Raw genomic sequence first — 19,176 nt, 5'->3', positions numbered from 1 at the left:
GAGGAGAGCGGGGAAAAGTGGACAGATGGACAAATGGAGTTGGAAAAATAGAAGAAATATAAGTGCCTCCTATTCTTCCCACGTCTGTCGGTTACATTTCGTTGAGCGAAATAATCAACATATTCAAATTGTCGTTACTAAGCACAGACAAAAAAAAAGTAATAGATTTATTAAATAATTAAATGTAATTAATGATTATTAATTTATATACAATATTTATTTATTCAATTTAAAACAAAATAAAGATATAGAATTATTGAAAGGAAAACGAACCAAACAAGATCAAGATCAAACAAGATTTAAATATTCTTAACAGGCCGTATTTCAGCAAAACCTGGAAACTTAACTAAAAATAAAAGATTATAAGAAAAATAAAAAATTTAAATCATAGTTTATATAATATAATAAAATAATGTGATTATTTTTCATAGTTTATATCCCCATTTCAAATACCTATTAAATTATACTTCATTTGTATGTATACTCTTATTTTTGGGCTATGCAAGTAATTTTGAAGATCATATCATATATTATAAATATTTAATTTAAAGAAAATAGCACAAAAGATGGCACAACAAAATGTGTTGAAAATATTAAGTTTAGCATTACAATATATCTATATCTTAAGAACTACTCTCTTCGATTTTTTCAGTGCATTTGAAGTTTGGAAAATGTTGGCCAGATCAGATGTACGGCATACGGAAGCAATGAAAGCGAGGAGGCAGGACCTACAGAAACGCACAGTACAACTGTTGACCCAACAACAACAACCACTTCCACTTATTGGCGGCAGTTGTTGGTGTTGTGATAAGATGCACCGTCTCAATTGTTGTTGTTGTTGTTGTTGTGATGCATGTGGTTTCCAGAAGAAGATGAAAAAAAGGAAGCGCATATGCGATAAACAAACAACAAAGTCGCTGTCTCTGCCTCTGCCTCTGCCGCTGTCGACTTCGTGTTGAATTTCACATTTTACTTGATTTTTTCGGAATTTGTAATATATGTATGTGTGTATGTGTAATTTGGGCGCTTCCTCTGTCTGTGAGCCAAAACGCCCACGTAATATGCCCTACACTTAAATTAGTAAGGTATATTGGTACGCTCAGGGCTGTATACGTTAATATATTTCGTAGCGTACTCTATGTGCCGCATATGCTTAGAACTTTCTCTGTCGCCGCTTTTCGGATTGCTGCTTCCGCTGCTGCTGCTGCTGGCGCCGGTGCAACATGTGTCTGTCTGCGTGTAGGTGATCGCCTGCAGCTGTGTGTGTTTTCATTCACAATTTTTGGAGGCGCGTACACTTGCCGCTGGGAAAATTTAATTCATATTCATTTCGGCGGCGGCACTTGCAAGATCTTACGGTGTGTGTTTTAACGAGTTTAAATTTAAAGCTTGTGAAGTGAAACTATTAAAATTAATAAAAAACCAAAATAAAACATTAAAGATATATAACAAGCCATCAAATTTTAATATCAATTTTTACAAATTAAAAAATTGTTGTCTTATACTACCTTATACAAGCATAGTTTTCGACCTCTTTATCAAAGTTTCAAACCTCGCCTTTCGTGGTCGATCTGCTGTCAAATTAGCGATTTTCTTTTAAACAAACCTGCAATATTTTCTGTGTATGTTAATTGCTAAAAGTTGCTTTTAATAATACGTATTTCCGATACGTTGATATTTGCGAAGTTCTTTTAATAAGATTAAGAAATTATATATCGATGTATCGAATTGCTTCGAAAATAATATCGATAGCTCGATGATTTCGCACCCCTTCATTTGTTCTGTAACCCAAAACGGCCACTCTAATTTGAAATTTTGCTTTGAAAGGTTGTTCCGCGGACGCGTCGATTTTCGCCGACTTGAAAATTAATTTAACGATCGTTAAAAAATAATACAACATAAAATACTAATTTTCGTAAATCATACGTGTTTCAGTGTGTGACGAGAACCACTTTTTGTGTGCGAAATTTCCTTCTCCCGAAACATAAGCAACAAGAAAAGTGCATTCCGTGAGCGGCAAGCCGAGTCATTTTCTCGCCCCATGCAAACCTCCTGTTCGGATTACTTAATAAATTATTACAACAAAAGCGAGAATTAGCAACCAACAAGTGAATTTAATTCCGTGAATTCCGTAAAAACTGACCAACCAAAACATATTTTCCAATCGCGAGTTGCACGTATCACCGAGAGTCCCAGAAATAAGCTGCCTGCTATGAAAGCGAGCACACAATGCTGCTGAAGAAGAAGCGCTATATGAACGACGAGCGGGACGGCAATACTGACTCGCTCGTCGCTGCCGTCGAGCCAAGCAGCAACAACAACAAAATGGCCGATACACGCGAAGTGCGCATTGAAGAGCAATTAAAAGTGAAAATTGGTATGTAAATTAGTGCGAAATCGAATAAAAACACTACCAAAATGTAGAAGAACATGTCGGACATGAGCGGGTTGTGGAAGTACGGGCGCAACAGTCGTTTTTCGTGGTGCAGAGTGTGCTGGAATGTTGACAGCGTCGCCGTCGCCCCGCGGGGTCTCCCTTGTGGAGAAAACATAATTAAAATACAGCAAAACGCCTGAGAACAGTGTGCTAAACAGTGACATGGCTTTGTTTGTGTGGTCTGAGAACCAGAAATGCCAAAAGTGGTTCAAAAAACAATGTTTTTAGTACTAAAAAATGCATTTTGAGTGCGAGTGTATCAACGTGCTGTCCCGCTCCCACTCGCGTGTGGTTGCCTGTGTGTGTGTGTGCATGTGTTTCTCTTACTTTTTTTGTCGCCTAATGTTTTTTCGTGCAGCAGCAGTGCAATTGCATTTGTTGTTATTGTTGCTGCTGCTGCTGCTGCTTCTGGAAAGGCAGCGATGGCAACTTGCCACCCGACTAAAAAGCAAGCTGAATGTTACGGCATCCACCTCGCCCCCGCCATTCCCCACCGTTTGCATGTGCCCCTCTTTTTGTGAATGAATCGAGATTCAGCCATGTGTTTGTGTGTGTGTGTGCGACGCTCCAGCGCATGCTCATACACACATACTGGCACCCGCCGCGAGAGATCCAGCAACAATGTGTGGGTTTTTTCATGAATGGAATTTTCGAATTCGGTGTACTTTTCTCTATACGAACACATTGGCAAAAGTGTCTGTTTTATGAATGATTATCAGGGCAGCAACAAGCGAAAAGAGCAGCATCGATTAATGGCTTATATATTGGTAAAAGGTCAAACTCATGAATGACACTCTCTCGCCTACTTAGCAAGCTCCCCACGGGCGAGAGGTTAAAAGAGAAAGAGCGCGAACGAGTACAAAACTTGCGGTTGTTTTTCTTTTTTTTTGTTTTTCGTGGTTTACATTTCCTGTTTTGTCTTTTTTGTCGCCTTGTTTTTCGTTAACTTGTGAACGTGAAAAACAGCAACAGAAGCGGAGAATTATGAATAACCACAAGCTACAGAAAAAATAACAAAAAAAAAACACGAAAAGAACAGAAAAAAGGGTTGGTTGTACTTCCATCCGCCGTGATCTCGATTTCACACCTGCACACGCACACACGTTCAGTGCTGCTGCTGCCTCGCTTTGAATCTCATTTTCCACCTAAACAACAATTTCAATCTCGCAACTCATAAGCCGCTTTTGCTACGCTCGCCCATAAATTATATGCAAAGCTGCAACAACATTGTTTCGCCGCTTTTGATTTCCGTTTCCCATCGCCAGAGTTTCCCTTCTTCGCTTTTTTTTCGCTCTCTGTCTCTGTGCGGTTTTCGGTTCTTTTTCTTGGGCCATAAAACTCTTGCTTTTGCCCGTGCCTTTTCTTCCCTGTTTTTTTCTCCTCCCTTTTTGCACGCTTCAATTGTTTTCGCATGCGCATGTGTCTTTGTCGGGGCCTCCACTTCTCCCCTCCATTGCTGTTCCTCCTTTGCACTTCCTTTGTGCAGCGATCTTCACCCCATTTGGGGAAGGGGAATCAAATATGTTGGTTAAAAATGAATTAAAACACGTTTCTGAAAATGATTGAAGAATGAAAGTTATTCACTTCCTTTGATTATCGGTCAATTATTACAAATTATGACTTGTAACTAGATTTTAGCCATCCGCTTTGTATCTTTAGTTAGCTTGGTATGTTCTAGGGAAGGCATTTTTGGGGGAACCCCTTTCAAAGAAAAATAAATTCAAGATTTAGGATACAATAAGGTTTTGCTGTTTAATTATACATAAAAATCCCTATTACATTATTTCTCCCTTTAGCTTTATATACTTTTAATGAACTTCCTATGATTATTGCATAATTAAAGCCCTTTACTTCCAGCCAATAATTGGCTTCATTTCCATTCTCTCTTAGGATTCTCTATGCTTCACAGTTTCCCTTTTGGTTTCTCCTCTTCCGAAGATGACAGAATATAGCTTTGAAAATCCATAAGAAACCCCATGTCCGTCTAGTGATGATTGGAGAATGAAAGCTATACGTTTCCTATAATCATCTTTGATTATCGCATCATTATAGCACATTAGCTGTGTCACCTTTTTACAACCTCCTGGCCCGCTGCATTCTTCTCTCCCTCTGGGGTCTGGTTTCATATTTCTACTTCATTATATATGCTTTGCATGCTTAATAATAATACTTCCACATCGTCATCGTGTTCAGTTTCAATTACACTCACAGAGTTTCGCTTTTGTTGTTGGTGCTGCTTCTTGGGAGCTTTCCATTTTGTTGGTCGTTGCGATTTCTACACGAATGAACCTCCCGGAACCACCTTTTTCCACTTAATTAAAATGTTTAGCGCATAACCTAAATTTCGTTTTCTACGACACACAAGACGGTAAATCGATCATACTCCAGAGAGATGACTCACTCCCGATATACCCTCGGAATATGGGGGTATATATATGTATATCAATGACACTTTCAGACAGAGGGGGAATTACTCACAGGCCAAGACCACACGCAATTGAGATTTCGTTGAACTTGAGGAACCGAACCGAACAGAGCGAGATCTAGTTAACATGGATTCAGCTTGGTTCTGTAACACAACAATAAATAGTTTTGGCCAAAAAAGGTAATTAATTAAAAGCCGGTTGTGCGCCGTGTTGTTGTCTTGTTCTTGTTCTCCACTTTTGTGGCCAGGTTTCCACCGAACTCCCCCTTTAGGCCAGTCCAAAACTGGTTGCAATTGAACAAGCCAAAGATCGCTCGCAAGTTGGAACTTTTCTAGCTGGTTCTCTGCTGGCAAAGCCAACGCTATGTTGACAATTAGTTGGCGGCAGCGGCACCGGCAGCTCGTCGTGTCTTGAAATCATTTTTCTAATACATATATTCGAGCCGGAGAGCCGCTGAGCCACAATTAAAGTGGAATATTTTTCATTTGAAAATATATGGCGAGGAACAATGTTAATTAGCCCAAAGGCTAGGCCCGAAGGCATATTGTACCGACAACTTTGTTTGCCACTTTCAAGGAACCAACGATTTTATGTAATTAGCGCATTCTAAAATACTTTTTATTCAGGTCGAAAGCCTTCTTGTTCTTGCTATGCACAGAAAGAAATTAAGTGGATGTACGTATGTTGAATTGAAGTTTTCTTGTTCTTAATCTTCAGCTTAATGTTGGTATAATATAAAATATTCACCTAAGAAAACGAGATATAAGATAAATAGTTGATAGATTATTATTTCCGTATAGTTTCCATATTATTTCCAATCGATAGTTCAATTTAAACCCAAATGGTATCAATTCTTTCGGTGTAAGAGTAGGGAAAAGGGGGAAACCGCAATTGCAATGACAACGATGACGTTGATGACTCTGCCTCCGATGATTAACATTTATCTCTGTCGGCTTTCCACGATGAGGCAGCAGCATCAGCATCAACAGCAGCAAGTTGTGATGTTATACATACTCGCATTTCCCCATTTTCTCCCCTTTCCTCCCATCACATACATATATCTATATATTTTTTTTGTTTTAGGGGGCCCTTTTTTATGACTTAACGCTTGACCTCCTCGCATTTACTTTGATGTTGATGTTGTTGACTTCGGCCGGGGTCAGAGGCATCTGTGGAACCTCCCGGTCGTTGTCGGTCAGTTGTCATCCGGATGGATGATGTCTCCACCACCTCCCAAGGCTTTGAACCTCACGCTGAGTGTCGTCTCTTGGTTGTCGGTTTTTATTGTGGCGCTTCTTCTGGGGCTCAGTTCCATCTCTTGTAATTTGTAATTAAAATGAATTCTGTTTTTATTTCACTTTCGGGGGGGCTGACTCGACAGCCTTTATTAATTTTGAGCTTCGCTGGCTCGTTTCAAGTGTCGTTTATATTGTGTAGGTTCGTTGTTGTGGTTTCCCAAAAGGTATTACAAACAGCGGAAATGTCAGGGGCCAAGAATTGTGTCTAAGGCTGGGGACAAGTTTTTAATGGGAACAGGAGGGGAGCCATATCGTTAGATGCGCCTAAACTTGAGCCATTCGAGTTGTGGAGTTTCTAGGGAGCGTTCGGTCTCATAGCCAAGTGAAATAATGATGGTTAAGTGCTGGGTATATCATTTTCTTATAAATGTAACCTGACATTTACTTGTGTAATGGTTCTTTTGTTGTCTCAAGCGGATGCTTGGTTTATATTATTTGAGAAATAAAACTACTTGCTACCCTTATTTTTGATTAAATCCCCCAAAGTAGCTTGGTTTACTTGGCTTAAAATGAAAACCAGATATCATTTCCTAATGTTTGTAACCTTCTCTCTGTAATTGCATAATGTTCGAAGTGCCCACAATAAACGTTGTCAAACGAGCTGATCCTTGGCTCGTATACATATATTCCACATATCACCTCATAGAAAACCACTTTGGCCAAGGCCAGAGCTCGTTGCTGTGTGTGCAACCGCCTGCCAAATTGTGTGGGCGCCTTACAAAGTTTATTTATCATTATTATTAAATTTTTATGGCACATAGTCAGGCGAGTTTTTGTGTCGTCGTTGCCAGTTGACTTGCCTCTGCCTCTAATGAGCGGCTTTTTTTAGTTTTCTTCTTTTTTTTTTTTGTAGTAATAGGCGTCTGCCCAATTTGGCCATTTGGAAATTGAAGTCGTGCACATTGAGTGATGTGTGCAATTGAAGGTTAACAGTGCCAAAAAGGTAAATTGGCAACACGAACGAAGAAAGCCAATGACTTGAATTGAAATTTGGCCTGGCAACATGGGGAATGACAAGGCGACTGGGAGGTTACTCATCTTGGACGACCGATATGGACAATAGAGATATATTGAGTGTATATAGTACACTTGTGATGTGCACTGTTCATAAACAAAGTCCAGATCGATGATGACGTTGATGAAAAGCCAGCTATAAACAGGCAACAGGCAGAAGCCAAACAAAAGTTGGCCACAAAAGCAGGAGAGGAGATCGTGCGATGATCATGAGAAGCAAGCGTAATCAGACCGGAAATCGATCAGCACGTACAAAGAAAAGAGATGTGGAAAAAGGGAGGCCAGAAACCGGTTTTCTATGGCATCATCTTCCCTCTAAATAGGTTTTTATTTCATAAATATAGAAGGAAAATCAAAGATTTATATGGGAAGGTTGATATATCTTTGTTATGATGTATTTGTTAATTTTATTAACTTGTAGCTTTGTTAAATGCAACCCCCCAACAAACCCAGTTAATACCCTTTTAACATAAGAACCAAATAGAGTCAACTGACTAACCTGTTTTCCTTAACAACCTGGTTAATATGGCATCGACACGTTAGGCGGGCCCTTTCTGGTTTTATGGCCAAAAGGAAGTGGCAGCGGAAAAGGAAGTGCACTTAAAGGGATATCATCTGTTCTTAGGGCTATAGAGAATCGTGTGCAAGGGCTTTTCCATAACATTTTCCATATTCCCACCTTTACGCCAAAAGTGCAAACAATCGTTTTGGCCACAGGAAGCTGCCGTTTAAACAAAACTGCCTGGAGATATATGTACATATATAGATATGGCGCGAGAGCTGTCTGTGTAAATCTCCCTTCCGCTGGCGAGGCAGCTGGAAAAAGAAAAAAAGAAGAGAAATACAAGAATTTATCTCTATTTCCGTTCCTTTGCATAAATGTCTGCTGCTGTCTGGTTTTTGTTTCATTTGCTTTTTTAGAATTTATTACAGAGCTGTCTGGTTGTCTGCTGGTCTGCTTCCTTCTTTACGTGTTTTCCCCCTTTTATTTTTTTTCTTCTGTGTCTTGGAGTAATCGCCTCATTAATTCGCGCGCGTTTCATGCTGCACTGAATCAATTTGCATGTTGTGCAGAAAAGCAAAAGAGAGAGAGGGGGAGAAAACAAAATAAAAAAGAAATCTACTTACAAAGTCTTTAAATTTAATTTTCCGTCTGCAAAGGAAATCATGGAGATTTCAGACCTTTAATGAGACCCTGCCCGACTCGATGCCACTCGATGGGTGTGGAAATGAGATCGTGTTGTAATTTTCCAACCCCACTCAACTCGATGAAATCCCCAAGGCAAATGTCAATGTTGTGTGGGTTGGGGGGAGGGGAAAAAAAAAGGGAAAATAAGCATTTTCCACAAGCAGATTGCGGCGCCGACTTTAGAAGTTTTTGGTTTTCCAATATTATTAGGGCCACAACCCATGTGGCATATGGAATATGGAAGAAGAAGGATGATGCTATTTTTGTGATCCCCTGGCAACGTTGAAAGAAACATGCCGCATGTGTAGCACGCTGTCTGATCAGGGATATATATGTAGATATAGATCTCAGTGATCTGGTTTATTGCTGCACCATCTATGCATTAGTCCAAGTAAACAAATAACTGACTAATCAGTCTGGTAATCATTAAAAGTAGGAGCTAAACTAGGGAGGAGTTAGGATAGATTGTATATTATTGTTATTTAAATGTAATTTTTATTAATTGTTAATCTGAATTGTACTTTTTAACTTCAAGAATTCAAAACCCGAATCTTTTCAGGGCTTCATCAGGTTCTGTTTGTAATATATGTTTAATATATAATGTTCGTTCCTATCATGTATAAATTATACCAGAATTTGCAGAATTTCTTTTCATAATTTTCTGAGTAAACATTTTTTGAATACCAATTAATCGTTTTATATAAATAATTTAGTTTCAAGAATGCGTTTCACTTCCGTTCTCATCGAATTGCAAAAATGTTCTTTTGTCGTAATATTTTCTACCCAAAAAAAAGCCACTTCCGCTTTTATTTTACAACCATAAACCTTCTGTTTTCTGTCTTTTTGTATTGTATTTAAAGAATTCCCACAACTTCCGTTGTTTTTGTTCTTAAATATTTATTACCTTTAAAACAGATGATTTTAAAAATTAAATTTGTGAAATGTTACAATTATTAGTAATATTTTGATAAGGAACTAATAGAACTCGGTAATTTGATTTATTATGAGAGGAAATATTTGTATGAATAGTGATTTAATCCATGATTATAATAAATAGTAAATCTTACACCTTAATGTTCCACAGAACTTACAATAGTTTTCAATAATTTCCTATAAATTTCCGGCTCTTGTATTTAAATAATACTTGCACTTAAAAAATTCCCTTATATGACGATGATGAGCCAACTTCCGGTTGACTTTAGGCATGCATGAACCTTGTGGAATTCCCCTTCCTTCCGATTTCCTTCCTCCTTCTCCTGATCTGTGCTCTCCGGTTCCGTTTATCGTGTTTGGCATATGTAAGATGATATATGCGAGTTGGAGTCCATCGCTGAATTGCTCTGCCTCTGCTTCCAATGGTGGTGTTGCTCAATGCATCTGAAGGTCGGATATCGGACGGTTTATGACCGATGGCTTCAGTTCACAGAACAAACAAACTCTACATATCGAAGTCCATGGATTAGCATTTTGCAATTTTCCCGTTCCCTTGTTCGGTTGGGGGCTCGTTCGATTCGATGGAATCGTTTTGCAATTTCTTTATCATCAGTTTATTTTTTCTATATTTCTTTGCGTGGATGAGTAAGCGAAATCTTTAGAAATTCCCATCGATTATGTCATTAAATTCAGAAAACTTTGATTGTCTGACTGAATTTGCATGGCGTTTGAGAAAAAAAAAAAAGAAATAATAATAAAACGTTCAGTGGGGCGGCCGGCGGCCAATGACAAGGCAAAGCAATAAAAAACACACATAAATAAATTTATAAACGTCACAGAAACGCAAAAATTCCAACAGTTTTTGTGCCGGGTTTTTGTTTTTCTCTTTCCCCTTCTCTCTCTACTACTACCCCTCCTCCTCCTCCTCGTCCGGTCTTTCTCCTTTATTTACTACCACGATTTCATGAATGAAATTTACTGTTTTGCTTTTTTCACTTTGAATTTGTGTCATTTGATGGCGTTTTGTGTTTGTTTTGTGGCTTTGCGTTTGCTTTTGCATATATAAAATGTGCTTCTGATTCTCCTTGTGTTGTTTTTGTTGCTGCTTCGTGGGTTTTTCATTCATGAAAGGAAAAATGGGAGGCAAAATAATAAAAGAAAACGAACGCCTTTGTTATCAGGCGTTGTTTCTTTTCTTTCTCTCCTCTCCCCTTTTTCTACGACAAAAAACGTAGAGTGAGAGTGTGAGAGCTTGCGATTGTGATTGTGAAAAACTGCCGTTGTTTTGCCAAGACACACAGAGGAGACACTCTCCAAAAAGTCTCTCCATACACTAGTCTCCATACAGTTACGATTTTGCTAACACACGGCGTTCCATTGATAAGTCGCTAGATGATAGCGTAGCGAATCCAAATCTATATGTATGTACATATGTATATAGCTCACACCTAGCTCATCCACAATCTATTCGGAACCGATTCAACCCATCCGAACCAAAACCAACCTAGTCAGCCCACCGCTCCAGCTGTGTCAACAGAGGGGTCTCATTGAAAAGCAATCTGTTTTGATACAGTCAAACTTGCCTAAATTGAATTTTTCAAATTTCAATATTATTTATTCCATATTTCAATCGCTAAATTTACCTCTGCTTTGGTTACTCATCTTTAGAACTTTTAAGCAAATTAGTTTGCAATCAATAAAATTGAGTATTTGCATTAACAACTTATTAAAGTTTGGCCAATTTAAGAAAAAATATGTACATTTTCTAGCCATAATAGTTTTGATTCCTTATTTTAAGCCTCTCAAATCATAGTCTTTCATCTCGATCATTATAAAACAAAATATATGAAATTATTATGTGTCTCCTAAGAGGTTTCACTGTAAAAAGCAGGGCAACACAAATATAGCAAAATATACATAGAAACCACATACAACACAAGTACCGGTAGTTGTGTGTGTTTGCACTTATTATATTTCCGCTCGACTGCCGCTAATTTCTTTCATTGAGCAAGTTTTATAGTACTTATAGTACTTGCCTTTTTGTAGGCCGCATAGGCGCCTTCACCCTTTGCGCGCGCTTATCAAGGCTGCCACTGCCATTCCCATTCCCATTCCGAATCCAATTCCGATTCCGATTCCGTTTATTGTTAACGTTACCAGTCTAGCCAAGCGCCAGCCATTGCTGTCCTCAGTCCCCCAGGTGGCGGAGCATCAATAATAGATATTGCGGTGCGATGCACACACATTCGCAAAACCAATATATCGACGCACTCGCACAGGAAGTCACGTCCGCTGACCGTTTTCGGAACTCAAAAGAGCCCGCTGAAATATATAGTATGTTGTAATGGATACAGAGTGTGTGTATGTCTGTCTGTCTTTACAGCAGCAGTTAGCAGGTGTCAAGGCCAGGCGATAATGCGTATAAATGGATACCTTTAATGGGAGGGGATAATACTATATAAAACGTGTTAATCAAAGAGCTAACAATCCATTCTGTGGAGAGAGAAAGCATTACTAATTAGAAGAAAGTATTTCCACCTCAAGCTATTGGGTGTCAAGGCCAGTTGATAATGCCCAAGCGGTTGTTCATATCAAAATTCAAGTTAAAAAACTGAGCGATAATGGTTAACAGTCCATCCGGTTGGGTGAAAGTGTGTAGCCATTCTTAGAAAACGAGATTGGTCTAGACCGGGCTGGTTGCTTAGTTTAACTTTTGCGGGAATATTATTGAATTAAATGAGATTGAATTGCATTAGTTTATCATTCTTTGAGAAACCAAACGACATGCTTGCTGGTTCAGGCTTTATAATCAAGCAGATTTCAAAATAAATCTCACTTGACAGCCACTTGGTTTGATTATTACTTAATCTCAAGTTGATACTCCTCCTCCTGATCCTATAAATGTCTATAATTTTAATGCTAAGCTTAATAAATCAAAATTAATTGGCGACAAATTGTAATATTAATTAACTTTTACGTTACTGATTTTTCTTTGCAGGCGAAGCAAAGAATCTGAGCAGTCGCAATGCGGCCAACACAAGCTGCAGCACACAGGGCACCCGCGATGTCTATTGCACGATTGCCCTCGACCAGGAGGAGATCTGCCGCACATCCACCATCGAACGCACACTGTCGCCATTCTTTGGCGAAGAGCACCATTTCAAGATCCCGCGTCGCTTCCGCTACCTGTCCATTTACGTGTACGATCGGGACATGAAGCAGGACAAGCCCATTGGCAAGATAGCCATCAAGCGGGAGAATCTTCACATGTACAATCACAAGGATCATTGGTTTTCGCTGCGACCGGTGGACTCAGACTCCGAAGTTCAGGGCATGATCAATGTGGAAGTGTCGTTCGAGGAGGCACCACAGTCCCAGTCGCTATCGGAGAGCATTGAAAGCATCGAACACAGACCACATCATCATACACACCACCACCATCAGCCGAGGGCGCATCTGAACGATTACAAGGAGAACGGCGGCGAGTTCAATAACGTTGAGTGGTTGTGGGCAGGTCAGGTGCACAAATGGAAGCCACCGAATGCGAGAAATGTGGGAGTGACCATCAAGGTGCCCGCCTGCGTGGATCTGGCCAAGAAGCAGGGCACCTGCGATCCCTTCGTCGTATGCACAGCTCACTACAGCAACAAGCAGCAGGTGACGCGGCGGACCAAGCAGCGCAAGAAGACCGTCGATCCAGAGTTCGACGAGGCCATGTACTTTGATCTCCACATCGATGCGGAAGCGGGCAGCACGAACACCACCGGCAGCAACAAGAGTGCTGCTTCCCTGGATTCATCCGCCAACAAGGGCTATGCCATCTATCCACTGGGCGGAGCAGATCTGGTGGAGATTGTGGTGAGCATATGGCACGACGCACATGGCGCCATGGCCGATAAGGTGTTTCTCGGTGAGGTGCGACTTCCCATGCTCAACAAGCAGGAGCAGCAAGCGGTTCCGCCATCGGCTTGGTATTACCTCCAGCCCCGATCCATGGCGCACAGCTGTCGCTCGCTGAACGCCACTCCCCGCTCCTGCGCCACGCCACCGGGAACGAGATTGAGCGTAGACTCCACCATTGGATCACTGCGCCTGAACCTAAACTACACCGCCGATCATGTCTTCCCGCTGGCCACCTACGACGACCTGTTGAATCTGCTCCTGGAGTCTGTCGATCAGCGGCCCATTACTGTGTCGGCTGTATCCATCCTGGGGGAGCTGGTATCGGGCAAAACTGAAGTCGCCCAGCCGCTGGTGCGCCTCTTCACACACACGGAGCGCATTGCGCCGATCATTGCAGCTCTGGCGGATCAGGAGATCTCTCATTTGACCGATCCCACCACTATATTCCGCGGCAACACTCTGGTGTCCAAGATGATGGACGAGGCGATGCGGCTATCCGGTCTCCACTACCTTCACCAGACACTGCGTCCCGTCCTCGCCCAGATTGTGTCCGAAAAGAAGCCCTGCGAGATTGATCCCAGCAAGTGTAAGGATCGCTCGGCGGTGGACACGAATCTGCAAAACCTTAAGGAATATGTGGAGCGAGTGTTTGAGGCAATCACCAAGAGTGCTGATCGCTGTCCGAAGGTGCTCTGCCAGATCTTCCATGACTTGCGTGAGTGTGCGGGAAAGCATTTCCCAAGCAATCGCGAGGTGCGCTACTCTGTGGTGTCTGGTTTCATCTTCCTGCGCTTCTTTGCACCGGCCATCCTGGGGCCCAAGCTTTTCGATCTAACCACCGAACGACTGGTAAGTGTGACGTCCCTAGTACCTTATCTTTGTAAGATATTGATATGCCTTTAGTAATGAAGTATATCTGCATTATTTGTAATCAAAGAAACTTGACATAAATCAAGGGGTCTTACTGATAATCTTGGTACTTTACAGGACGCCCAGACAAGTCGCACGCTGACCCTGATCTCCAAGACGATCCAATCGCTGGGCAACTTGGTCAGCTCGCGCTCATCACAGCAGCCATGCAAGGAGGAGTTCACCGCCGAGCTATATAAGAAATTCTGCACGGAGCAGCATGTGGGGGCCGTCAAACATTTCCTGGAGGTAATATCGACGCCCAGCCCGGCGGCCAACAGCAGCGTTCATCCGGCGGCGGCGGCAACGCCATTGGAACCAGTATTACTTAAGGAGGGGTAAGTTGAACCCTTACGAGATCGAGGGGCAAGTCTCTTTCTCTCTCTCTCTCTGTCTCCTTCCCTGTACTGAACGCGTAGTCTCTAGAGAATATCAATTGGTGGACTGTGCAATGCTCCCTCTTCCTCCCTCTATAAATATAACCTATTCTATAGATTTGGCATAAATATATACCCCCAACCCAAATACATTTCGTTGATTACGCTTCGTTTTTATTCTAATACCGAAACTTTCTTTATCTTTCTCTTCTTTTCCGCGCGCTGCTTTTACCAAAAAATCAAATAATAAATCAAAAAACCATCACGCCCACGCCAATCACCATCACCACCACCACCACATCACAATCCCATCACACACACAAAAAACAAAAAACACACACCTATTCATCACATTTACTACTCATCACACACTAAATCTGTACTAACGTCTAGCGAGGGGTAAGAATAATGCTTGTATTTTGTTCTCTGCTCTTGTCACGGCGGCGCTTCAAAGGGCCAAAGTTCTGTGGCAAGAGCAGAGATCCAAAAAACATATGTAAATCCAACTATTGAGTTGATCTCGAAGTGCAGTGTTGCTAAGACCTCGCTTTTGTTTGCTTTAATCCTCCTCTCGGCAGCATGATGACCAAGTATCCAACGTCCCGGAAGCGCTTCGGCCGTCAGTTCAAGCTGCGCTACTTCCGCCTAACCACCCACTCGCTCAGCTACGCCAAATCGAAGGGCAAACAACCTATCTGTGATATACCGCTCCAGGAGATCGCCAGCGTGGAGCAGCTGAAGGAGAAGAGTTTCAAGATGCAGAACTGCTTTAAGGTGAGCATTGAGTTTGATTTTATTGGGATTTGCATGTTGCTGCAATGCACACGAGCAGCAGCTGAGTGCCGGAAACGTGCGATCCACGCCACATCTATAAATAGGCAGCCCAAGCCCACACACCTCCGTGGTGATGGGTATGGTAGTCTGGCAGTTTCTACATGTGACAATATATAGCTAAGAAAGTGGTTAAAGTTATAAATTAGTAATCGGATTTTGTTGTATTTAAATATTAAGTTTACAAGTGTGTTCTTTATTCATTTGAGGATGAACTTTCAATAAGTTCTGTAGCTATAGCTTAGTCTCAAAGATCGGTGCATCCCTTACATCTCATCGCTGAGATCTCGACGACATGTGGTTGCTGTGTTGTGTGGGCGGATGGATGACAGTCAGTGGCTGCTAATCGATGGAGGAGCAGCCACATCCATCGGCCACAGCTGGAGTCAGCGTCATCCGCTCGGCGATAGTGAAAACTGAACCGTGAGTGGAAAGAGAGAAACTTTCACTAATCACTCACACACAGTTTTTGTGTGGCGGCAAATGACAAGTTGCGTCAATTAAAAATAATTAGCATTATTATGCAGATGAGAACTGCTTGCTGAGCTCCGTTTTGCGTACGTTTCGCTATTGTTATTGCAGACAAGCAAATACAAAAAAGAAGAGGGAAATTTCAAAACCTAGAAAAACTAAATCTGCAGTCGAGAATCGTCATTGTGGGTGCGATATCTTGGCGTAACTCTTTTTTTTCTCTTTATCTCGAAACTTTAAAATGTGGGAATTGTCTCAGCCAGCGCGATTTCACTCGACGTGCGATTGTTTTGCAATTGGCGTCGCCGGCGCACACAGAATTTATGTTAATTACTGCAAGAGATGAGGCACTGAGACTTACTTTCCTTTATTTCATTCTCTGCTCCCACAGATTGTGCACAACGACCGATCGCTGATCGTACAGACGACAAACTGCGTGGAGGAGCGGGAGTGGTTCGACTTACTGCACAAGATCTGTCTGATGAATTCGATACGAATGCAGTTCTTCCATCCCTCGGCCTTTGTCAGTGGCTTCTACAGCTGTTGCGGGCGCTCCGACGAGAACTCGCCAGGCTGCAAGAACGTCTCGGACAAGGAGATGGACTACTTCCAGATGGACCTGGTAACTGCATTGGATCCACCGCTCGATCTGCAGCGCATCCACACGCTGATCATGTCATACATGAGTGTGCTTGAGTCTCTGCTGGATCCTCTCGCCTACCACCAACACCTGTCGGCGGCGCAGCACCAGCAACACAATCCTCTGGTGCCGCTGGCCACCGAACTTCAGAAGCACTCGCCCCAGGCCTTTGCCGAGTTCAAGCGCACCATCGAGAAGCTGCGGGAGAAGGCGTACGCCATCGACCGGGATCATCGGGACTACAAGCAGGGCATCACGCGCCAGCTCAAGTATGGCAGCAGAGAAGCACCCATCGGCGATGACAATTACTGGCACATGATGCGTGCCGCCGGCCAGCTGAATCAGCAGCACCACCAGCAGCAGCAGCACCAACAACAGCAGCTGCAACTGCAGCAGCAGCAGTTCCAGCAACAGCCTGCGCTTCCCCAAATGCAGAATGTCCGGGCCTCGCCCTATCAGCCAGCTACGAGCAATATGAACGCCTACTACCTGCACAATCTGCAGCATCAGCAACAGCGTTTCCAGCATCAACACCAGCAGCACCAGCAGCAACAGCAACATCAGCCGCTGATACAGCAACAGCAGCCGTCGCAGTACCAGCCACTTCGTAGCCATCAGCTGCAGCGCCACAATAACAGCATTAATAACAATAACAACTGTGGCAACGCCTCGTCCTCCAGTCCATCTTCGACGGCGTCGAGTGTGGTGGCGGCACCGCCGAGCACCACCTCATCGTCGCAACCGGCGCAGCCGATTTATTAGCGTTCAAGGCTCTGCGTATTCGCCTTGCCGCGGGCAATCGTCACGATCAGGTGAAGGAATACGCACCACAAATGGCAGCTTGAACAGAGCGAGCAGAGGAACGGCCCCGCACCAGAAGATGCTGCTGTACAAAACAGTTTAATGTGCTAATTTCTAGGATCCTTTTTTTTTCCTTTGTATAATTTTTACGAGTTTAACGTTGTAAAGAAAGGACTAGACTTAAGTTTTTTAATTAACCGATTTTTATACACGACTATTTTTACCGGAAACCGCAGACACCAGCAACAGCAACAAAAAACAAACAAGAAAGCGAAATCTAAATATTTATAAGCCTATTTATTTTTTGTATGTGCTAACACACATTATTTATACACACAACACACACGAAATGGGGCATTTCTACTCCTGAATAGGGAGGAGGATGAGCAGCAAACTGATAACTACATAAGGCCTACAAAACTACTACTGAGAACTCCAACATTTGCTAAGATTTTTAAAGCCTAGCGAAATGGAACAAGCGTATATGTAAATCTTAATATATATCTCTCTATACATGTAAATGTGTAACTAGCAACTACATTATACACCAGTTATCTTAGGCGTAGCAGAAATTTCTAAAGAACTAACTAAGCTAAGGACTAACAAAAGCAAATAATTCTAGAAAGGAGAAACCCTACATATAGGAAACGTACATCTACACATGTATATTTTCCACTTTATATAACTGTCATACAGCTAATGTTAAAAACACAACAAACAAGAAACAATATGTATTCGGCAAATTGTAGAATACAAACAAAAAGCATTGTTAAGGATAAAATTACTTCCATTACTTCCACCACACCCACCCACATACACATTTATATATTTATTAAATGCATTTAATTTCATGTTAAATTTAAAGAAAAAACAAAACAAGTAACTTGTTAAAGCGACATTTTGGTTAGCTTCGACACTTACTTCCACCGATTTGTTTCCAAAGCTCTTCCAATATTAATTACACATTTATAGAACTTATGTTAAATAATCTTATTTTTGCCATACTTAGTTCATTGTTCGTTCATCGTTCATCGCATTGAAAAGAAGTGTCTTCCTCCGCCGCGTTTATTCTTATTGCCTTTTGTTTATGCATTCCAATTAATTGTGCATTTCTTTAATTCTAATATCTGCATAATGTACATAGAGATACGAAGAGGGAGAAGCGTATTTGATGTTGCTATGAATTTAATTTGTTTGCAGTTTACCAATTCGGTTCATTTACAATTTCAGTTGCATTTTAAGCGCCTAATTTTAGTTTAATCTTATTTACCTAGCCTTGTAAGTTGTTGGGACAAAGAATCGAAAATATATACATTTAGATATATTTTCTAGCGACAAAATAAAGCGTATCGCCAATGGATTTACCTTTTGTTTTTATTTTAGTTTATTATCACTACTCCCCCTCCCATATAGTACCTAACTCTCGTGCTTTAGGAATATCTGGCATACTGTTGTGATATCTTACGATTTGGTAATCGAATTAGTCGTCTTTTGAGCGTGTATGGTAGTTGATTGATCCGTATTTACAATACATTTATATAGTACGTTAAAGCTGTTGAGTATTTTTATTCGTATTGTGACAATTAACGAAAAGCAATTTTTTCAAAACCAAAAACCATTCTATTATGTTTTTAAATTTCTGCGAAAATCCAATGGATACAAAAACGGAGTCCCGAGAGTTGTTGGTTTCAAAACAGAATGGAGAAATACAATGGATCCCCTATTTTTTGTAAACAGATCTTTTGAAATCGACTTTTATGTAAGAATAAATAAATAGTTGTGTATTTTAAATTGAATTTTTTTTGTGTGGGATACGGAAAATGGGTAATAACAACCAATTCAAAATAATTTTTTTACGAGGTTTGATTTAAAATTATGTATATGCCATATATTATATATATATATATAACTCTATAAAATTAAAAAAAATAATCGAAATTTTTATTT

The 19,176-nt window shown here is 41.2% G+C and overlaps 1 protein-coding gene across 1 annotated transcript; it reads left to right on the top strand.

The window, feature by feature from the left end:
• Positions 1-1,798: 1,798 nt before the first annotated feature.
• On the top strand, positions 1,799-19,020 carry RasGAP1 (Ras GTPase activating protein 1). Its single transcript, XM_020961085.2, has 5 exons — positions 1,799-2,377; positions 12,296-14,049; positions 14,188-14,447; positions 15,065-15,260; positions 16,180-19,020. The coding sequence occupies exons 1-5, from the start codon at positions 2,230-2,232 to the stop codon at positions 17,188-17,190; spliced, it is 3,369 nt and encodes a 1,122-aa protein (XP_020816744.2). The 5' UTR covers positions 1,799-2,229; the 3' UTR covers positions 17,191-19,020.
• The last annotated feature ends 156 nt before the right edge of the window (positions 19,021-19,176 follow it).

Source organism: Drosophila serrata, unplaced genomic scaffold (assembly GCF_035046125.1).
Source record: "Drosophila serrata isolate PLE 108 unplaced genomic scaffold, ASM3504612v1 contig_272, whole genome shotgun sequence".
NCBI classification, from domain to species: domain Eukaryota; kingdom Metazoa; phylum Arthropoda; class Insecta; order Diptera; family Drosophilidae; genus Drosophila; species Drosophila serrata.
The sequence above is the reverse complement of the archived record's forward strand: the minus strand, read 5'-3'. Positions and strand labels throughout refer to the sequence as shown.

Excerpts from the sequence above, each read along its gene's own strand:
- RasGAP1 (XM_020961085.2), top strand. The coding sequence starts at position 2,230 with ATGCTGCTGAAGAAGAAGCGCTATATGAACGACGAGCGGGACGGCAAT. Across the intron at positions 14,050-14,187 it reads ATCTAACCACCGAACGACTG|GACGCCCAGACAAGTCGCAC; the intron begins GTAAGTGTGACG and ends GGTACTTTACAG. Across the intron at positions 14,448-15,064 it reads CCAGTATTACTTAAGGAGGG|CATGATGACCAAGTATCCAA; the intron begins GTAAGTTGAACC and ends TCCTCTCGGCAG.